This window comes from Hippocampus guttulatus, chromosome 20, assembly GCF_054856545.1.
Source record: "Hippocampus guttulatus isolate MCC_2025c chromosome 20, RoL_Hgut_1.0, whole genome shotgun sequence".
Taxonomy (NCBI): domain Eukaryota; kingdom Metazoa; phylum Chordata; class Actinopteri; order Syngnathiformes; family Syngnathidae; genus Hippocampus; species Hippocampus guttulatus.
This window is the reverse complement of record NC_141280.1, coordinates 6,928,794-6,949,343: the sequence shown is the minus strand read 5'-3', so window position 1 is coordinate 6,949,343 and position 20,550 is coordinate 6,928,794. Positions and strand designations below refer to the sequence as shown.

The 20,550-nt window shown below is 43.1% G+C and overlaps 3 protein-coding genes and 1 non-coding gene across 6 annotated transcripts in view; 1 reads left to right on the top strand and 3 right to left on the bottom strand.

The window, feature by feature from the left end:
- Nucleotides 1-1,101: 1,101 nt before the first annotated feature.
- On the bottom strand, nt 1,102-1,184 carry trnal-uaa (transfer RNA leucine (anticodon UAA)). Its single transcript has one exon. It is a non-coding gene; the product is annotated as a tRNA-Leu (tRNA).
- A 784-nt stretch (nt 1,185-1,968) lies between these two features.
- On the bottom strand, nt 1,969-5,411 carry LOC147187795 (syntaxin-11-like). The gene is made up of 2 exons (XM_086100160.1): nt 5,021-5,411; nt 1,969-3,889 (listed from the first exon to the last, which is right to left on the bottom strand). The coding sequence occupies exon 2, from the start codon at nt 3,880-3,882 to the stop codon at nt 3,004-3,006; it is 879 nt and encodes a 292-aa protein (XP_085956286.1). The 5' UTR covers nt 3,883-3,889; nt 5,021-5,411; the 3' UTR covers nt 1,969-3,003.
- Nucleotides 5,412-5,536: 125 nt separating this feature from the next.
- On the bottom strand, nt 5,537-9,150 carry LOC147187794 (syntaxin-11-like). Its single transcript, XM_086100159.1, has 2 exons — nt 9,001-9,150; nt 5,537-7,372 (listed from the first exon to the last, which is right to left on the bottom strand). The coding sequence occupies exon 2, from the start codon at nt 7,362-7,364 to the stop codon at nt 6,468-6,470; it is 897 nt and encodes a 298-aa protein (XP_085956285.1). The 5' UTR covers nt 7,365-7,372; nt 9,001-9,150; the 3' UTR covers nt 5,537-6,467.
- The window catches only part of LOC147187793 (monofunctional C1-tetrahydrofolate synthase, mitochondrial-like), a 26,892-nt gene continuing 15,361 nt past the window's right edge, over nt 9,020-20,550 (top strand). The window contains exons 1-20 of one of the 3 annotated variants that reach the window (XM_086100158.1): nt 9,020-9,168; nt 10,033-10,200; nt 10,821-10,905; nt 10,980-11,030; nt 11,136-11,186; nt 11,650-11,774; nt 12,599-12,699; nt 13,247-13,383; nt 13,460-13,571; nt 13,673-13,734; nt 13,843-13,937; nt 14,059-14,232; nt 14,317-14,453; nt 15,537-15,583; nt 15,937-16,044; nt 16,126-16,200; nt 16,586-16,688; nt 17,083-17,159; nt 18,124-18,264; nt 18,898-18,966. In XM_086100158.1, coding sequence (XP_085956284.1) covers nt 9,164-9,168; nt 10,033-10,200; nt 10,821-10,905; nt 10,980-11,030; nt 11,136-11,186; nt 11,650-11,774; nt 12,599-12,699; nt 13,247-13,383; nt 13,460-13,571; nt 13,673-13,734; nt 13,843-13,937; nt 14,059-14,232; nt 14,317-14,453; nt 15,537-15,583; nt 15,937-16,044; nt 16,126-16,200; nt 16,586-16,688; nt 17,083-17,159; nt 18,124-18,264; nt 18,898-18,966 — 1,923 coding nt within the window. In that variant the 5' untranslated portion in view covers nt 9,020-9,163. Of the gene's footprint in view, nt 9,169-9,192; nt 10,201-10,820; nt 10,906-10,979; nt 11,031-11,135; nt 11,187-11,649; nt 11,775-12,598; nt 12,700-13,246; nt 13,384-13,459; nt 13,572-13,672; nt 13,735-13,842; nt 13,938-14,058; nt 14,233-14,316; nt 14,454-15,536; nt 15,584-15,936; nt 16,045-16,125; nt 16,201-16,585; nt 16,689-17,082; nt 17,160-18,123; nt 18,265-18,897; nt 18,967-20,550 lie in introns of those variants that run through there. The other 2 variants (XM_086100157.1, XM_086100156.1) reach the window with 2 other exon arrangements.

The window sequence follows — 20,550 nt, the reverse complement described above, 5'->3', positions numbered from 1 at the left end:
ACACACACACGCACGCGCACACACACACACACACACACGAGTCCACTATTAATGATGATTTTGATTCGTTGATCGTTCTCAGAGGTGGCTGATTTTGCATTAACTGGAAACGGAGAGGGTAGCATGGTGGGTGGTCTAGCGGTTATGCTGCCTCGTAGTTCTGATGTTCTGGGTTAGATTTCCAGCTCAGGATCAGAATTGTAATTCCTGAGGCCTGAACAACTAGGCATTATTTCCTTGAGTGAAGGTACATTTGATTTGATTTGAAGGTTTTATTTGGGAATAACAATGAACGATATAAGTAAATCAATAAGCCACAAAAGACTTACTGGTAATTTGGACCAATCGGCGTGGTTTATTCGTTTCCCTTTCCTTATCTAACCAACGGCAAATGAGAAAGAGCGGGCGCGCGCTCTGAATGCGGAAGTAGGGAAAAAGCAAGTTAAAATACAACGAAACTGAACACGAATAAAAGATAAACTAATGATTATATCGATGAACTCATTTTGCCCTTTTTTTAAACTCATGTGAAGCCATTTTCCAAACTCGGAGCCTTTCTGGTAAACTGGACCAATCGGCGTGGTTTATTCGTTTCCCTTTCCTTGTCTGACCAATGGCAAATGAGAAATGACGGACACGAGCCTTGAATGCGGAATTAGAACGAATCAAATCCGTTAAGACTCTGGCTCTATACTATTTGTTTGAATTTTTTGTTTAAAGTCACCTGGCCATTCGTTTTCTGTGCTTTGTAATTTGTCTTGTTCAATAAAGATTTTTGAAAAAGTATAACGATTCAGCATCACCTTTATCCCATCGCAACAAAACACGACATGATTATGACTGTTATCTAATCAATGGCTATCATGATTTGTTTGCATGATGATTACCTCAATAATTGTTGGAAACGACGACCAATCGCGTTCCCTAGTTTAACAGTCTGGGACGCCTCGAAACCCGCACAATTAACCAGTTCTGCGGACGGGCGAATTCTACACAGCGATTAAATAAAGAATTAATTATTGACATTTGTTGAATAATTGCCTCATCCCGTTTCATAGTAATTTTACCCATCCGCTATTGAAATTCTAATCAAAATTGTACTACCAGGAGTGGGGTTCGAACCCACGCGGACATATGTCCATTGGATCTTAAGTCCAACGCCTTAACCACTCGGCCATCCTGGTGTATGGTGCTAAATATCAATTTCCAAAAATATACAAATTTGATATTTGCAGTACAACGATTAACGTGCAATGATGGGGCAGAACGTTTATTTCAAGACGTGTCGCTACCAAATAGCATTAGCAGCTATTTGCTAATTTTGTGGAGATGGGAGCCAGACAACAACATGACGTGTGTTCATCGCGAAAGCAACACTTCGCAAATTGACCCTCTAGCCAAACATACTACAGTACCGTGCTCATATGTTACAACGTCTAACGTTGTTACCATGCAAATCAAGTAGAATAAGTATAATTATTGCCGATTTGGACCTGTGCATTTGGAAACAAAGAAGTTTGTGCTAAGGTTGTTTTACCCCCATTAACCGGTAGGGGTGACTCAAGACCAACAGATGTTCAACGACATGTCGAGGCACGACTTTTGTTTACTTCCTTGAGGGACAATTTTTGAGCCCCTGACCTTTGTTTACTTCCTTGCGGGACAATTTTTGAGCCCCTGACTTGACCAGCCCGAAGTTTACGATTCCACGCCCTCAAAAGATGCATGGTGGGCAAATGCAACTTTCACTTGATTGTCCAAGGTTGTGATTTAATCCAGTGAATCACGGATACTTTCAAGGCCATTCTCCTAAACGTTCATTTCTTGAGATCTCATTTAAACACTGAAATCTGCTATCTGTTGTGCTGGTGTTTTATACTCCCTGAAAGCAAGATGTTCAAGCAGCTCTTATGAAAGAGCTTGTATACCGGTTTCCTTCACAGGTATGGAGCTCCCATTCCCACTCAATGCGTGTGTAGACAACTTTATTTAGAGCACTTTAAAAACAAACATTGTCGCATACAACATTCTGTAAGTAGACGGATAGACAGATAACAGACAGAAGTATAATAATAATAATAATAATAATAATAATAGACAGAAGACATATAAAAACGAAGACAATTGGAACAAACTAATAACATGAGGACAGTAAATTCAATAAAACATGTGCTGAGTCAAAAGCCAAAGAGTAAAAATGGATATAGAGTTTATAGACGAGTTGGACCGATCTTGCCTAACTCTTAGCGGTACCTCCTGAGGCATCCGGTCCACTGACGTGGACTGACGTAGGTGCGCAGGGGTGAGCGGTAAGATGGGTTGAGACCATTTCATGATATCAAAACCAAATAATCATAAAATGAACTCTAAAGTCAACGGGGAGCCTGTGAAGGGAGGCCAGAATTGGAGTTCTTTCGAGCTCCATTTAGGAGGCAAGTAGCAGCGTTTTGGACCACCTGGAGTTGTATGAAGGAGGACTAGTTGACTCCAAAATAAAGTGCATAACAGTAACCCAGCCAAAATGTAACGGAGACATGGATCACCGTTTGTAAGTGCTGTTGGAAACGGAAATATTTTGATTTCTCCAGCTGCCCAAGAAAAAAACAAAAAACAAAGATGGATTAACTCTATTTACCTGGATATCTCTCTGCGTTATATTCAAATTATGATGTCACAATAAAAACTTTTATTTCCTGTTAAATTGTAAGGCCAGTGCTATCCGCAATCCCAACAAATTCGGTTAGGTTGCTGTTTATCTGCGATTGGCGGGTGACCAATCTACAGTGATCGATCAATTTTACTCTCTCATTCAGAATGGTTGAACTCCTGTTATGAGACCAGTGCCATAGTGACCAGAATAATGTCCAATGGATTTTCAGACTGTGAAAATATAGAGAAATTGTGTTTCTCAATTTTTTTTACCCCCCTCAAATCTCACAAAGGTGGCCAATGAATAGCTCATATAAAGCATCACTGTATATGAATAGTTTTCATTGTTCTACTTTATTGTCTGCAACAGGGTAGACATGGGCAACATTGCAAAAAGGGATTTCTTTTCTTGTACTCTATCGCCTTTGTGATCTCCACATTGACTTTCTGAATATAGTGCCGAGTGTTTGACACGTTGGCTTCGATATTATCCAGCATGGAGCACTGCTCTTCCGTCAGCGCCGCCATATCCTGGAACAGTTCGTGGACTTCCCTGAGCCGGGCCTCCAGTGCCACCAGTTCCTGATGCCGGTCTTTGATTTCGGTCATTGCCCAGCGAGAGGAATGACCCTCTTGAGTCGGCAGACTCTGCGACAACTCATTCCAGCCGTCGAATCCTTTGTCGACAATTTCATCGAGTTTCTTGTCAGTGATTTTCGTCCCTAATATGGAGGCCTGCCGCTGGATTCGCTCCCTACAAATCGAACGCTGCAGTTCTTCCGCCTGGTTGTAGGTCCCCATGGCGGCTTGGAAGGCAAGGATGAGCGAGTCAAACTGCATGCAAGCGATACGGCTCGAAGCCGAGTTGGGCCCTTCCCTTTCCGCCATCTTTTTGCTCTCCGCACCCAGTCCCAAAATGCGAGTATGCAGCATTTGCCCTTTCTTCTGGATTCCCCTGGCGATGTCATCCGAGTCCCGCTTAACCGCGGAGAGGTGACGGACAGTGGTGCGAAAGCGCTCGTCGTTCTTCTTGAGGCGCTCCACCTCCAAGAGGAGCAAGGAAATCTCCTTGCGGATGGACTCGGCTTCCTTCAGGATACTCTCAATGTCCAAGGAGTTCTCAAAGACGATCGCCTCTTGATTTTTGGGCAGCTTGCTCTCGTCATATTCCATGTGGTCCTCATCCTCCCAGGCCTCGCTGACGTTGCGCAATCTCTCAAGCATGTCCCGCATTCTGCCTCTGGAATAGAGCAGACGGTGTTATTATTCTCAATTGCGGTGCGTGATACGGTGAAACACAGTGACCAGGTGTCAGCAAAGCCTTCGTAGCTCGCTAAAATCAAATATTTGTTCCATCCATCCATTTTCTGATCCGCTTATTCTCACAAGGGATGCGGGGGGTGCTGGAGCATATCCCAGCCGTCTTCGGGCAGTAGGCGGGGGACACCCTGAACCGCTTGCCAGCCAATCGCAGGGCAAACAGAGACGAACAACCATCTGCGCTCACACTCACACCGAGGGAGAATTTTGAGTATTCAATCAGCCTGCCATGCATGTTTTTGGAATGTGGGAGGAATCCGGAGTACCCGGAGAAAACCCACGCAGGCCCGGGGAGAACATGCAAACTCCACACAGGGAGCCCGGAGCTGGAATTGAACAATTTCAGTTTCACTTGGCTGCAGTGCCTCCAGTACTGTTTGTGTGTTGAATTTTTATTTATTTATTTTTTGGTCCAATCAGATTATAGTTCTGTGTTGCCAAGTCAATGTAATCTGCCCCAAAACAGTCGCACCGATCGATGCAGCTGAAACATTTTTGACTCATCCAAGTAGTAGTAGGAGGCTGATTTGATTTTTTTTTTTGGTTTGTTTGTTTTCGAAATAAAACTTGTCGGACTGTTTTATGATTTTGTTTTTATTTTTTTGGTAGGGTTACATTTGCTTTCCTGTGATAGTACTGATAGCCATGCTAATTTTGGTCATTGTATGTGATAGTAGCCAATTTATATCTTGTACCTTGCGGCGGAAATCGCAGCATCGTTCTGATGGCTTGTTGTTGGACGCAAGGTACCAGTGGTCAATACACTTTTCAATATCTCACCCCCACTTTTATCCAACGGCATCCATCCAAACTAAACATTGGAGACTATTCATTCGATATGGGTGGAGAAATTAGATAATAACATCACAGTGACAACACAAACATCAGGCCAAGCTATTATCAAAAATAAAATAGGAGAAGAAAGACTCACCGGAATGTGGAAAGTAACGCTCCCAAAAAGTTTCTCCCCGAATTGATTATTCAACAACTGTACTGCACTCATTAGTTGGATTGGTTTTGCCATCGACAAGGCGCAGTGATTTTAGCTTACCCTTTTTCTGATGTCCTCACACGAGATCCAAAATCCGCAGACCCCCGACAGCGCACCTGCCTCCGATGGACTAAATCCAAATGACTTGAGAGAACATGATGAGGACTCCGTTCAAGGAAAGTTGACTATCTGACGTACGGCGCATGCAGAAGCCACATCCCTTTCGAGGCCCTCCCTTAGTACTAGTTCTTCCTGGAAGGTTTCTTAGCTTCTTTGCAATGGTATGTTACATTGAAGGAAGTTCAAGACCGGGTAGACCTGTTCATCAAAACCCATTGGTGTCACGCCACAAGGATTTTCTATTTCTTTTTTTTGCTGTAAAAGATTCTATTATGAGTTCCAAAATTAAAAGGCAAATCTTTTTTTTTTTTCCTCGCCCATTCAAACAGAAACGATGTGAGCGGTCAAATTTTTGAACAAATCTCCAAATGACAGTGGGGGTTTTTTTTCGCCCCCAATTTTTTAAAAATTAATAAAATTTTTTTTTAGAAGAGATTTTTCTGGGAAGGGCTTGAGTAAAGACACAGGAGCTTTTTTTTTTTTAATGTTCGAAGCCAGAACAGAATTTTGAGGCAGTACAATTGATAAATTAAATAAAATCATGTTGCATACATAAATCCATCGCTGTGAGGCGTCACACGATACCCTTGAAGCTCACGATTTAACCCTTTCAGGGACAGCGGTGACTACAGTGGAGAGCTTATGACATCAGGGAGCATGAAAGGGTTAAAACCGTGTTGTGCAAATTAGTGTGAAAACAAGCTTTTTGGTCATCAGGCATGTCATTGAATAAATCCTAGACATAAAAGACATTCTAATGACAATTCCATTTTTTTTTACAGTATTTACATAAGGGTCAAGCATATGCATAGAAGCTCTTAACTCATTCACTCCCAAAGACGTTTTTAAACGTCTTTTCAGACTTGGCTGGTACTGAAAATTAAGAGGAAACAGCTTTATCTGGGATGCTCAATTTTGTGGATTTATCTAAAACGGATCAAAAACGAATCTGGATTTACTGCAGTTGCTTTTGACTGGATGAGGACATATTGGGAATTAATTATGAGATTATGACTCTGAATTATGTTTTGCGAAATATAGTGCGATTGCGTGGTGGTCATTGTTTTGTCAATTTGATCATTCTCCGTGTGGAAACTCATTTTCTCATTTCCTGTTCTCCTACCTGTCAGAATTCTTTCAAACAAATAACCCGAGCGTAATCTGGAAAGTATTTTTATCCCGGCGTCTCTCACGAACTTGCGCGTTTCACTTCCTGGAAACAGAAAATGAACCCTGCAGGAAATTCTGATTGAAACTCCTCCCTCTGTTTCACTCATTAAACAGGAAACACGTGGCACACACACAACGCAACACGGGGTCGAATGTACGCATCTTGTGTCAAGTGTTTGTGTAACTTGTGGATTCACACGGGCTTTCTCTCCATGCTTTAGTCAAAGCAAGGGAAGCAACTACAAAACATCTTTTTAAACGGATTGTTCCTGTCGTGACGCTTGGCCTTGCCGAGTTTAAAGAGCGCATCCTGCAAGTTCTCGTCTGTTTTCTGAACATTGGTCTCGATGGAGTTGAGCATGGGGCCTTGCTGCTCCACCAGCAGGGCGACATCCAGGAAGATCTCGTGAACCCCCTTGATGCGGTTCTCCAGGTCCACCAGTTCCTGGTGGCGCTTCTCGATCTGGGATAGAGCCGTGCGAGCCGTTTTGCCCTCCGCCATGACGTTGTCGGTAAAGATGTTCCAGTGGCCTTTCTCGATCATCTCCTCCACCTCGTCGCCGGTCACCTCGCACCCCACGATTTCCATCTGCCTCTGGATTTGGGCTTTACAGTTGTCTCGGTGGCTCATTTCCGCCTCGTTATAATCAAACATAGCGTCACGGAAGCCGTTGCTCAGGCAGGCGTACTGGGTCCGGGCGATGCGTGTGACGGCTGAATTGGGGCCGTGGATTTCATCCAATTTGTGGCCCGTGTTATCCATGTCCCGCAGGTTGGACAACACGCGCTCGGCCCGCGTCTTTATGTCGGCGCCGATGGTATTTGCGTCCCTCTTGATGGTGCTCATGGTGGTGACGCCCTGGAACATGCGAGAGTTCTGCTCGCGCAGCCGTTTCACCTCCAGACGAATGAGCTGGATGTCTTTGTGGATGGCCTGCGCCTGCTCGAAGATCTTTGCGACAGCGGGGCTGTTGTCGAACACCACCGCCTCATGGGGGAGCTCGTCCTCCAAGTCCACGTTGCTAAGGGAGTCCGATAAAGCCGACTCGGAATACTCCATCGACTCCACGTGGTTGCTGGACAATTCCTGCATGTTGCTCAGTCGGTCCCTCATGGTGTGAGCTGCAAATAAATGAGAGTTTACGGGTTTTAAGGTTTTTATATACAAATGAAGATGCGGTTTCCGTCTTAAGCTGTCAAACCAGTTGAGACGGAACTAAAAAACAAGCAGACCAGTGACATGGAGGAACGTGAACCAGGTGGCGTGAACAACGACGGCAATAATATTCACTAAGGCAAGACATTAGCCATCCGTGGCCTTATTCAAGATCACCGATGAAATTATTCGTGGCAAATTGCGCCTGCCTAACACCAGCTTCAGTCCCCCAGCAAAAAACAAACACGTAAGGTGTAATTTTCAGTTCTGAGGAGCTAATTTAACTTTTTTTGTTGTTCATCTGTTCACCACTTTAGCAAAGCTATGGTAACGCGTTTAGCTAGTTTCAAGTCAAGCCCTTGCTTGCAAGCTCTGAAACAACACAAGATTTTTTTTCCCCTTTCGGGTAAAGACTCAGAAATGTAAGAGGGCGGATTTTACTTTTACTCAATTTCATGTACTTCTACTTAAGAACAGAGTGTGAGTACTTTTGCCACCATTGGACGTAGACATGATAGGCTACTTTGGTTTGTCTCTGTAGCCTGACCTGAGAGTTTTTAGACATACTTGCATAAAAGGTTATATTTGGCAAAATGTCGACACAAGAAATCAGACTGCCTTCTTTCTTCAAGGTGGAATCCACCCAGTGCCCGGCACTGGCCAGACAGGTTTTCAATAGAATACTTTTGAAGCTGGTAGGCCTCACCAAACTGGTTTCTTTAACTTATCACCTGACTGATGCCGTTGTCCGAGTATGTATTTTGATTCCTTATCGGGGACAAAGCATCATGTTCAGTAGATACCGTGCATTTTAGGACAATACTGTAAGCGATGCTTTGAGGCCCACGTTTTTATCTGCGAAGAGCGATACCATGTGTCCAAAGAGGTATTCAGGCAAGTATTGTCATCTGTGAACGCATTTAAAAAAAAAAAAAAAGCAAATGCTTGAGAAAAGGAAGACTGCAATGACTATGGCTAATAATGAGTTATTAGAATATCATAGAATGGTTAATCTATTTTAGTATCTTTATTCAAAAGGAAAATTTCATATATAACTGTATTAAGATTCACTGCATACTTCAATACAGAGTGAAATGTGTCACGAGTGATTTATTTTTATATTGAATTTCGATGATTGCATTTATCAGCCAAAGATTCCCCACAATTCCCCATTCAACGGATTTGAATCTGAAACTGCTTTTGATCCCAAAATAAAGTAGGAATTAGGAAATATTTTCCAATATGTTTTATGAATCTCGTTAGAGGACATGCACATTTTGAAACGAACAACTGAAATAAATGAACTTTACTATTCAATATGAAAAAATTATTGAGATGCACCTGTAATGTTTGTTACTCACTGATCTGGTGGGATTCAAGATAACACACGTCAGTTATTTAATGGTCATTGATACGCGTTCCACTACACTAAACTTAATGATGCACTGAATCAACAACACAAATGAGTCACATAGTGTTATCATGCATTTGACCCATTTTTATACAAAATTTGAAGCCACAAAAGTGGATTTGAAGGTGCACACGCCACACAAATTTAAACCTTCAGGACAATGACGAAATAAATGTGTTTTACCTTTGCTGTGTGTCCAATGTCTGTCTTAAATTTGAGGTGCCTGATATCTCAGCACCATCCCAAAGTGCAGCGAGCAGCAATCGGGACGCCCTACATCTGCATGCATGGATCAGAAATCACCGGCCGCCGACGTCGGTTGGCTTTTGTGCGATAGTCAGAAGTCATGAGGTAGGAATGAAGACCGGTGGGTTTGTGACGTGAAGTAACCAAAAAAAAAGGTGTGATCAGCAGCTGGAGCAATGGCTAAGCAAGCAAGTGACTAAATTAAATGCTTAAATTGACCCAAATTAAGCACCCCGTTTGTTGTGTTCACTGATTTTGCTTATAATGGCTGTTTGAAATTCAGTTTAGGATTATTACTGGTAATCCTAATTTAAATAGACGAGCGAGGAAAATGAACTGTGATTTCTAGTCCGTTGACACATTCAATATGGCAAACACGCTGACGTATCGTGGGGCCAACCTGCTTTTAGCAACGGTCTTGAAAATAAAGAAAAAAATTTGAATAATAGATGGTAAGGTCGGAAGATTAAGGTTTTTGTAAAGTTTATCAATAAATTAAGTGGCGTGTCGTGATCGATTTGACCAGTGTCAAAACATGCTCGTGTTTAATTTTTGCCATGCTGTTGCGTTCAGGAGTAACTCGCAAATATTACTGAGTAGTTGTTTGTGTACGACGTGATCATCATTTCCCGTGAAAAGTGTCGCTTCTAACAAACAAAAAATGTCCATTATGTTCGAAGTAATTGATGTCTTCATTTGGGGCGTAGACAGCATTTATAGGTCGTTTTGTTTCTTGTTGACACTACTGAAGTTCCACATTTCTCACGGTCTTTGAAGAGGGCACACATCCATCGGGACCCTGACATCACTTGCTAGTTTAGCCAACTCGCTGGCAGAAGTCACCAAGTTATCAAACAGGTTTTAGAGTTTTTTTAATAGGAACGAAGACCCGAAAATGAAATTATCCGTAATTCGTAACGCTTGTGGCAACGCCGCTTTTCGGATGCACCATGCCCGACACGGAAGCAGGGTCAGCGGGACACCGCGGAGAGGCCAGTCTGTCGGCGCGGCTCCCAGCCGGCTTTTGGCGCGGTCGGCGAGCGCTTCGGCTAACAGCGGCACCAACGCCAAACTGGCCGACTACTTCGGGAAGCAGTCGCCGAAACGAGATGGCGGTGACTTCGACCGCTCTCTCAGGTAAAGGAGATTAATTTTGTATCTTTTTTTAATTGGTTTGTTTACATGTAGTCAAAACGTTGAGTCGGAAATGTATCTCTCGGCTGCTCGACACTTCCGGTGTGTGTTGCGTTTTGGCTAACCGCCAAACACGCACGTTTTCCGGATATGATTCGAAACTTCCCACCGCCGCTTGGTGATGTAACCTCGCCCTTAGTTACGGTACCTTCAATGTGGTTGTTCATCACCAAGAGGATGGCGGATGACCAAATGGACTTCATTCAGTCATTCATTCATTGAACGTGTCCATGTTTCGTCATTGTGAATGTCCAATATATATTCCCCGTTAGCTCTTGTTAGTCTCAATGTTTGAAATTCGTTTCGTTGTACAAACTGAACAGCTCAGGCTTTTAATTCTGCCCAGCAGCAGCAGTTGTGTTCTCAGTGTTATATATAAATTTCAGGATCTCGTAATGTCTCACACATGATGATGCTGGGAGGTAAAATAAGATCCCTTTGCCTATAACCCCCCCCCCCCCCCCAAGTGTATTCAAGTTTAACCTCAAATAATCCATACTGGTCGTACTTTAGAGAGAGTATAATCTAAAACGTTTTTGTTCTGTTTCCTTTCTCTGTCATAGGGATGTGGTTCAAACCAGCAAAGAGGCAATCGTGGCCCTGCAGAGAAAGAATCTATCAGTCCAGCCACTGCTTGCCATCATCAAGGTAGTCATGGCTTTTATATTTTACTCAAGCTCCTTTAAAACATGACATGGCTTCAGAGTAATTTTATTTCAAAGGTGGGCGAAGATGACAGCCTGTTGGAGATCAATAAGAAAATAGCAGGAAAGGTAATAGTTACATGTGAATGAATAACTAACTCCCTTTTTTTTTTTTGTCCTCACCATTCTATACCATGTTGCAGACGATCGGTTTTTCATGACATTCTCCCCCAGGTCGGCTTAAACGTCACACAGATCTGTCTAGCCAAGGACAGCGAAGATGAAGTAAGTGGAGCAAAAAAAAAAGTTAAACTCTACAGGCACTTCCATCTTTAGCGAGTCTGTGCATGCTCTTAGCATTCCGTCGGCTGTTTGTTTACACGGCATGTGATCAGCCGCATCTGAACTGCAAAATCCAATTAGATGATTGCTCAACTGTGACTTACTGACATCTGACAAGAAGCGAAATTGACTTCACGTTGGATCTTGGCCCCTGTCAGGGCTATTTATCGCTCTTTCACCACGTGAAGCTACAGTATATCAATAGTGCATTTTGCAAATAAAGATTTCCCCATTTGTCTTTATTTGTTGGTTAAATATTCAGCAAAGACGAATAAACTAATATGTGGAGACCGGCGATGATCACATTGTTCATTTCCCGAAATGAGTTGATGTGTGTTCCGTTTTTTTAATGCCTTCAACTGTTAGCTCAAGTCGCGTCACACGTTTGCTTTTTCCGCATGAATAGATCGTCGAGGAGGTGTTGAAGCTGAACGAGGACCCCAGGGTGCACGGCATCTACCTCCACCTTCCCCCTGCTTCCCTCACCAGCCGAGTGCTCGACGCTCTCAAACCCGAGAAGGACGTCGACGGGTAAAAACTTGGAGGAATACACAATGGCTCACATTTTATAGAGAGGTTTAATTATTTAAAGTGTGTCATTAAAATGGCAGCTTTGGAATACAGTCACGGGGGCCCGGGCTTTGTTATGAATAATTGCTGTAATTGAGTCATTGATGCCCTCCCCAAAATGTTTGAAATGTCGATAATTGCAGTTATTAATTATTTTAACTAGGGCCAACTGGTATTGATTCTTATAGATATTTTTTGCTGATTAATTTCAATTGCCATCCCTTCAAATGATTTGATTTAAGAAAAAAAATGGCGGCATGTACGTGTACACATGCCGCAACAATTTTCTTGTAACTTCTGCTTCTTAGGCTTGCTTCCATTGACATAAAGTTTGTCTCCGAGTTCCTCTGCATCAAGATGCCACAAGATGGCGCCACCATGCTATCTAACAGAAAAGTAGTCCTACTTGAACTGAAGTAAAAATTCTGTACAGCCTTTTTCACATTTTTTTTTCAACAAATGCCTCTCTGATAGTGTCAGTGGGAAGTAGAAACCTGAAAATCTTGGTCAAATCATCCACTGGTCTTGATTTTGGCCTTGTCCTTCCATGTCCACCTCATTGACGCTGTAACACGTTCCCACATATGCAGATGCTTTTCTTAATTCCAACGAAAATAGAAATGCTTGCACGTTTAACACTTTGGGGTAGCCTGCTTTAAGCTTCATGAGAACATAGCATTTCAACGGCGTTGCTGCAAATTCCTTGACTAAAGGTAGACAAATCTTGTTATATCTGTAACTAAGACCCATTCAATACGTGTGCTTCTCTCCATCTTTTACGATAGGATAACGTATTTGAACATGGGTCGTTTGGTGCAAGGGGACCTGAACAAAGGCTTTGTGCCGCCTGTTGCCAGCGCCGTCATGGATCTGTTGCGAAAACACGGTGAGTTAACTCTGCGCGTGTTGCCTTGTGACATCTTTTTTTTCCCAATCATTTCTGAATGCACACTTTGACAGCCTGGCTTTTTATGTGGGGTTGTTGCTTTCCTTGCCACCATAAAGCACTCCCGTGTCAACTTTTTGCTTGCAAGTCAAAAACTCAGGGAAAAAACGAGGGGTCGTACTTCGACAAACTCTGAAGTTGGGTCACTCGTACCTGAAGCAACCACTGCAGTCCACTTTATAAAATCTAGTGCTTGACTGATAAGGATTTTTGAGGCCAGTTCTGATAGTCGGAAGAATAAAATTCAGATGACCAATTAATTTAAAAAAACACATAATGAAGTAACTTCTTTTTTTTGGTCCCTTGAAGTTTCCCCATAAGTATTGATTAAAGTCATTTGGGCAGATTAATGGGATGATTTAAATCAACTGGTTGGTTAATCAGTCTGCGGTTCATAAAATCTATCGTATATTAATTCAGAAGACAGGAATGAGTGAATGTTCATGAAAGCTACACAATATTGTCAAAGGAAAATATGTTGCTCTAGACTCTCCCGTAGAAGGAGGAAGACTAGCGATGATTGTTGCTGAAGGACCTCCTGGAGTGGCCCTGCAGTGCTTCCTGGAGAGAAGTGGAATGGCAGTTCTCAAAAGTCATTCCAATACCAAGAACCTACAGAGACAAGTATGTTTTCCTCTTTTTGTGGCTTCTATTCACTGCCGTTGTTTTGATGACTCATCATGGGAATCATTTTTCCCAGGTGATGGAGGCCGATGCTGTGGTCCTACTCGGTGCAGATCCTCTCTACATTCCATCCACCTGGATCAAGCCGGGGGCTGCGGTCATCCGTTGGGAGCCCACCCTACACACAGGTACTGGAAGCAATGCCGGCTTGCAGTCTTCTTTCTCTCTGTTGTGGAGCGGGGTTGTCATGGACCACATAGTACTCAAATCGGTTTTTATTCATTTCCAGATGAGTCTGGGATGTCTTCAAAGTCCGGGTTGGCGTATCTGACGGCAGCGTACAGAATACAGGTATGCCCCTTTGTCAGCCAGGACGACTTGTTTTTCTAACTTTGTATTGTATTCTTATTATTGTTGTTGTTTTTTAAAATTTTGGGGTTTTTTTTTTGTGTGTACAAGAATGTGGTGCGCAGCAGTCGGAGGCTCCAGGAGCAGCAGTTTCGACCCTGGCGACTGCGCAGTCTCAACCTACAGCCCCTGACGCCCGTACCAAGGTACATCAAGGTCTCGTTCATGTGACATTTCGCCATTTCTGCATAACCCTTGAATGGACTGATTTGAATGTGGCGCTTGTTTTTATTTTTTTTTTGTGCGTGCACTATTTTTGTTTGCTAGTGACATTGAGATTTCCAGAGCTCAGACACCCAAGGCAGTTGAACAGTTGGCAGAGGAGATTGGCCTGTTGCCAGAAGAGCTCGAAGCTTACGGCAGGAGCAAAGCAAAAGTCCGCCTCTCCTTGTTAGACCGCCTCCGAGCGCAGCCTGACGGCAGATACGTCCTGGTTGCCGGGTGAGTTGATGTCATCACTTTTGGCTTGGTGTTCCCATCACTCCTTCAGAAACACGAGGCTAAAACTTGTCTGTTTTCTGTTAGCGTAACTCCGACCCCCCTCGGCGAAGGGAAGAGCACCGTGACCATCGGCTTAGTGCAGGCCTTGTCTGCTCACCTGAAGCTTAACTCTTTCGCCTGTCTACGACAACCCTCTCAGGGACCCACCTTTGGTGTTAAGGGTAAGCACGACGTGGCGTGGTTGTTCACCTCAACCACAAGGCCCACAAATGAAACAAGTTTGACACCTCTGATCGAAACCGCACCCAGTCTACGAAATTAGCGATACCTCACTATAGTTACAGTGCTGTAGTTTGCACTACTACATAGCGAGAAGTGTTTTCAATATTTTGCATGGATTAATTTTTTTTCAGCAACATGGGAGCTACTTATTAGAAAAAGTGACGTTCTACACCACTGAGAAATACACGAATACTTAAAGCTGCAAGCAGCGATGAATAGGCCCTTACGTGTCAGATTGTTAGCGTAGTCCAAATCCAAGTTCAGCTTTTAAGGAGACCTAGTAAAACATTTTTAAAAAATCCTTAAAAGAACCAAATTGACCCTAAAATGGCTGCTTCTAAACCCAAATGACATAGTTCCTCTGTTCTTTTCAGGTATGGATGATTGAGAATTTGTTTTAGGTCTATTCATGACTCGCATGCCTCCTAAATTCCTGCAAAATTGTCGTGAAGTGAAACAGATTTTAGGTGGCTCAATTTTGAAGGAATTCTTTTGGCGACCAAACCTGCAAGTGTTTTTTTTCCCCCCTCAAAGTTAATTTTATAAACAAACTAAAGCATTTTTGGCCTTTCACAAACGCGGATTTTCGATCTTATTCTAAGTTGAACGTCCTGTTCCAGCTGCAGCGGTCGTGAAAGCACTATATAAATAAAGATGTACTTTATTTTATTTTTTTTAGAGGAAAAACAGCTACAATATTGTGAACAATGGGTTTTATTTGGTGTAAAATTAGAATTCAAATTTTAATGATTTAGTTGGCAAGAAAACTTTCCATCCACGTGACTACACTAACGTGTTCTTTCGGCAAAGCCATCAACGGACATTGCTACTTTGGAACGTATCAGGGTTTTTTTTTTTGTGTCTCTTGTCAGCATGTAGCTGTCATTTCATACCCTAATGCCTTTTTGTGTCATGGAGTGAGCAGTTCATTCAGAGTCCAGTACTCAGCACTCCGTCTTTGTGCATCCCTGTTTTGTTGTATGCCTCTGACTGTGCTTTTTTTTTTTTCTTCTCATGTCTAGGGGGAGCTGCAGGAGGGGGATATGCTCAGGTCATCCCAATGGAGGAGGTAAAACACACACACACACACACACACACACACACACACACACACACACACACACACACACACACACAGCCTCCCTTAGCAGGATTAGTGTTCCCTTGGAAAAAAAAATCTTCAAAGTAACAGAGTCAAAAAGGTTGACATGGAGAAGTGGGACACAAGGCAAGGAGTTCATCTTCAAAGCTCCAGCCATCCAAATAAGACAAGAAAGCTCATGTCTTGCACAAAATCGAACATAAAACCTGTGCAGCCAAGAGAAACCCGGCAAAATAAAGAGAATAAAATTTTGGAGAAAATAAAGTTGTGTACTTTCCAAGAAACAAAAATGAGAATTTGGGTTTCTGTCTGCGTTTTAGTTCAACCTCCACCTGACGGGTGACATTCACGCTATCACCGCTGCCAACAACTTGGTGGCGGCAGCCATCGACGCCAGGATGCTTCACGAGGCCACCCAGTCGGACAAGGTATGAAGATACAGTCATTTCACCCAAAAGCGTCGCGTTCCCTCAAACGACCTGGCTTTTGTCTCGTTTGTCCAATCCAAGGGTCTGTACAGTCGACTGGTGCCGTCAGTCAACGGAGTGAGAAGATTTTCGCCCATCCAGGTTGCCAGGCTGCGCGTAAGTGGGATCAGTTATCCTGTCTTCAAATTCTCCAGCTGTTCCCATCCTCCCAAGTACAGCGTCATACGAGTTCGTATGAGCCCAGAGTTTTATATGGGGTTCATTTTATTGTGAAACCATTGACAATATCATAATTCTTGGTAGGTTACTTGGTAAGGACAATAAATATGAATTTAAGAGTTATACAGAGATCAAGTTTGGACTAATGTGAAATATTTATCAGGTGATGGTCATTTCATGGCACTGTCCCCAAAAGGTGAAGCGGTACTGTTTCTTTCTATTCAAGATCGCAAATCGCAAATGTCCTGATGAACACAAAGTTGAGTCGTTTTTAACAAAGCACATACGTCCTGTTCTCACATCTCGTCTCTTTTCATTCCAGCGTCTCGGCATCGACAAAAGCGACCCTGCCTCTCTCACGCCCCAGGAAGTTAGTTCTTTTGTCCGTCTTGACCTCGACCCTTCCAAGATCACCTGGCAGAGAGGTAAAAAAAAAAAAAAAAGTTGTTGATTTTATGTTGGCCGTGAGAGTCCAGCGGGCATCCTTTTTAAAAAGCACACAGACGACAAAAACACTTGCCATAAAAATCTGAACTAAAGTTAACTATATATATATATATATATATATATATATATTTTTTTTTTTTTTTATTTAATATGTGTAACACCAGAACTGGCAGTAAAAATTCCAGCATCCGAGAGAATGGGGGTGAAAAGAGCATTTTTAACCCCGCAACATTATAAGCACTTTTAAGTGTGTCACGGGAGATAAACCCTCTCCCCTTTTTAACGTTTTTTCTGGTGTGTCTGTGTTTGCGTCTTTCAGTAGTACAATACTGCAGGAAGTGCAACCCCTCTTTCTTTTCCCTTGTTTTGCAGTGGTTGATACAAATGACCGCTTTTTGAGGAAGATCACCGTCGGGCAGGCCAGCACTGAAAAAGGACAAATCAGAGAGGTTTGTTTGTTTGATTATTATTATTTTTTTAAGTGCATGATCATTGCACAAAGATGAAAACATTTTTGGGATCGCACAAAAAAAAATCACTTATATGTTGACCGTGGCCCGACGATAGGGATTTTTTAGGAGGCCAATTCCAATATTTGGCAGAATTATATTTTGATAACCGATTTATCGTCCAATGAATTTTAAAAAATCTGAATTAAAATAACTTTTTGGTGCCACGATAATTATGAATTACAGGCAGAAACTTTGTTTTATAATACTTTGTTGTTGAGTGTGTAACTTTACAACGGAGACAAAAATCTGCAAACAAAAAAAAGTTTTTGTTTTGGTGCTCTTTATGGGTGTGAATAGGTCAGCTTGCTGGTGACTACCCAAGTACCCACTCTCACACGCTGTGAAAAAAACCCCTCATATCTCTTTGTTGAGGACAGTTAATGAAATCCCGCACATTTCTCCTCCAATAGGAAGCCAGCGAGCCAAAGTCAAAGCAAATATTTGAAGAAGGCGAAAAATGATCCACGCACACATACTTACACCTAGCGTAGCTTCTCCACTGGTTCAGCACATGCTTACGTTTATCGCCTTCGTTTTGGTTCATCCTTCACAAAATACAATTTCGCCCCTGAGGGTTTTCCAACAGAGGGAGGGAGTGAGGGTGGGAGTGGGGAAAATAAATATTCCATCCATCGGTGGATCCCTGTAGTGAAAAGTTATTTTACATTTTCAGCTCGGGTTTTCTGTACTCCTCCCAGCGGGTCGTCCCCACTCGCAAATAAATATGACACAAAAATGATCTAGTCTGTTTAAAACCAAGGGCTGCTCATTTCATCCTCGCAGTTATGTCACGACAACATGCATTTATCAAAGTCAATATCACAATTTATTTCAACTCTCTTAATTGGCTTTTTTTTCTTCTTGTAGTTTACATTGTGCATGGTTTTGTCACACACTCCAGACAGGCTTCGACATTGCGGTGGCCAGCGAGATCATGGCTATCTTGGCTCTGGCAGACAGCCTGGAGGACATGAAACAAAGACTGGCGCGCATGGTGGTGGGGACCAGCCGTTCCGGACAGCCTGTCACCGCAGAGGACCTGGTGGGTGTTTGATCTTTGCATCCCCGCAGTGTGAGAACAGACAGTCACACCCTCCCCGCACTCAGTTTTATCACGGCTACGTCTCGGCATTCCTGCAGGAAAATGGGAGTTTCATTCATGTGTGTTTATAATTGCGACGATTAAGTCTTTCTTTGTGACGGTCTGCTTTCACAATGAATGCAGATGTCCCTGATTTGCAGTTGAACCGGCCAAAACAACATGGTAAATCCAAACCCCCCAGCCTCCCCCACCTTAAAAAAATGTAAAAGAAAACATCTCATTTAAGCACCACTCAGCATGTCCAGCCGACAAGGTCAACCGGCTCTGGTTTCCCATGGAGGACTGTGGCATGTGTTATTTCAAGGGCAGTGAAGGCTCCGCTATAAAATCACTTTAGTCTCTTACCACCCCACACTTTAGGATCTGTGGAAATACGGCGTATGACATAATTGCCGAGTAACACCTCTTAAATCAAGCCATTAATCAGGTTGTGGTTTGACCCTTGAATCTTAATTCTTCATCTTGGACAATTCTAACTTTTTTTTTCCCCTAGAATTTGACCGTTCACTTAAGACATTGCTTTAAGATCTTGTATTTGTGTTGTAGTAGACTCATGTTTCTGTCTGCTGTCAGGGTGTGAGCGGGGCGCTGGCCGTGCTTATGAAGGACGCCATCAAGCCCACGCTGATGCAAACCCTTGAGGTGAGTCGCCATGCGTCACGGCCACTTCATCTCAGACACACCGCGCCCATCTCGGCTTAAGCTTCCTCTGATGACTATCTCAGGAGGATAAACGGGGAATTTAAAAGGCCTTCGCTCCCCTCGGCCTCTGCTGTCAAGTCAAATGACAAGCGCTCCACAGAGAGTTCTTAAAAGTTGAGGTATGGACTCTTTCCTCCTCCTGGCTCGCCATCTAAGGATCAAGTTGGGCAGCTTGGAGAAGACCAATCTTGCTCACATTGCAACACATGTCTTCAAATTTCTTTGATAGCGGGCAGAGAAACACTTCTTGTAATGTCTACTTGGTATTTTGGAGAGTTTTGACTATAAAACGAATGGTTTGGAAAATTCTTACATGATTCGTTTGGACACACAGATCCTGCAAAACAGCGATAACAGAAGAACCGGAATTTATCTGCCGTTCCCCCAAAAACTTGCCGCGACTTTGCGTCACCGCATCCTGCAATCGATTAATTGGATGCCCAACAAGGTCCACGTCGGCATCTGGTGTGACTTCCGAAATGTGTGAAAAGTCACACTTATTTCTGACATTCCTTGACAGACATGTGCCATCCAGCCTCTGTCGCGTCAAGGGCAGAATTCCTTGAACTTAACATCCTTAGAAAAAAAATGTCTTGCTCAAGCTGCATCGTATTGTTCACCACACAATGTTTGCAGTGGGGCGGCTGAAATCAGCGTTGTTTTCGGGTATCTTTTTTTTTGTTTGGAATGTCCCACATTGTCTGTTTTTGGCGGTGCTGTGGGGAGTGGAAAGGGCACGCAGCAGAGATAACTTTTTTTTTTTTCCCCCTTGTTTTTTCGGAGGAAGTGCTGTGGTCGTGTTGTTCGAGCCGTTTCCTGTGAGTCTGGTCAGGGACCTGGTTTCGTGGTCTGCGGGGCCTCCGCGCTCCGTGTGAATTTTCCATCCAGTGCAGATTGTGTATCGAGTCCTTTGTGGTCTCGATACTTGTGATTTTTTTTTTTTCAAACAAAAAAATATATATAATAATACAGACACACACACGCCCATGTAAATGGGCCAACTTCCTGTTTTGTTCATGACCTCCGTTTATACCTCCCCCCCAAAAAATCTTCACATCCATCCGGTGAATGTTGGACATCTTTCTACTTTTTCTTTCATCACTTCCCATTACGGCACTTTTCATTCATGCGCAGATGTTGGAAAGGGTCAAGTGGAGCGATTCAAAGTTCAGGTACAAAATCACGGCGGTGACGTGCGTCGGGGGTATCTAACAATGCACAACGTTGTTAGCGTTGGTCCGAAATGTGTGAAGAAGGGGATGATCTCTTTCTCCGACGTGAAAGCGTTGATGTGAACAGCGGGAGGGGAATGCAAACAAAAGCTTCGAAAATCATGTGTGGCCTCCTCAATCCTTCCTTTTTCCTCCCCGCAGTCTAACAATGGATCGCTTAGCCCCATTTGTCTTTCACATGTTCCTCGTATGCCGCAAAATGATTTAATTCCTTCGTGTTTGTTGAATTGTGCGCACTACGGTACAAGACAGTTTGGCAACAAAGCTTTATCATCGTCATCATTAAATTACA

Excerpts from the sequence above, each read along its gene's own strand:
- LOC147187795 (XM_086100160.1), bottom strand. The coding sequence starts at position 3,882 with ATGCGGGACATGCTTGAGAGATTGCGCAACGTCAGCGAGGCCTGGGAG.
- LOC147187794 (XM_086100159.1), bottom strand. The coding sequence starts at position 7,364 with ATGAGGGACCGACTGAGCAACATGCAGGAATTGTCCAGCAACCACGTG.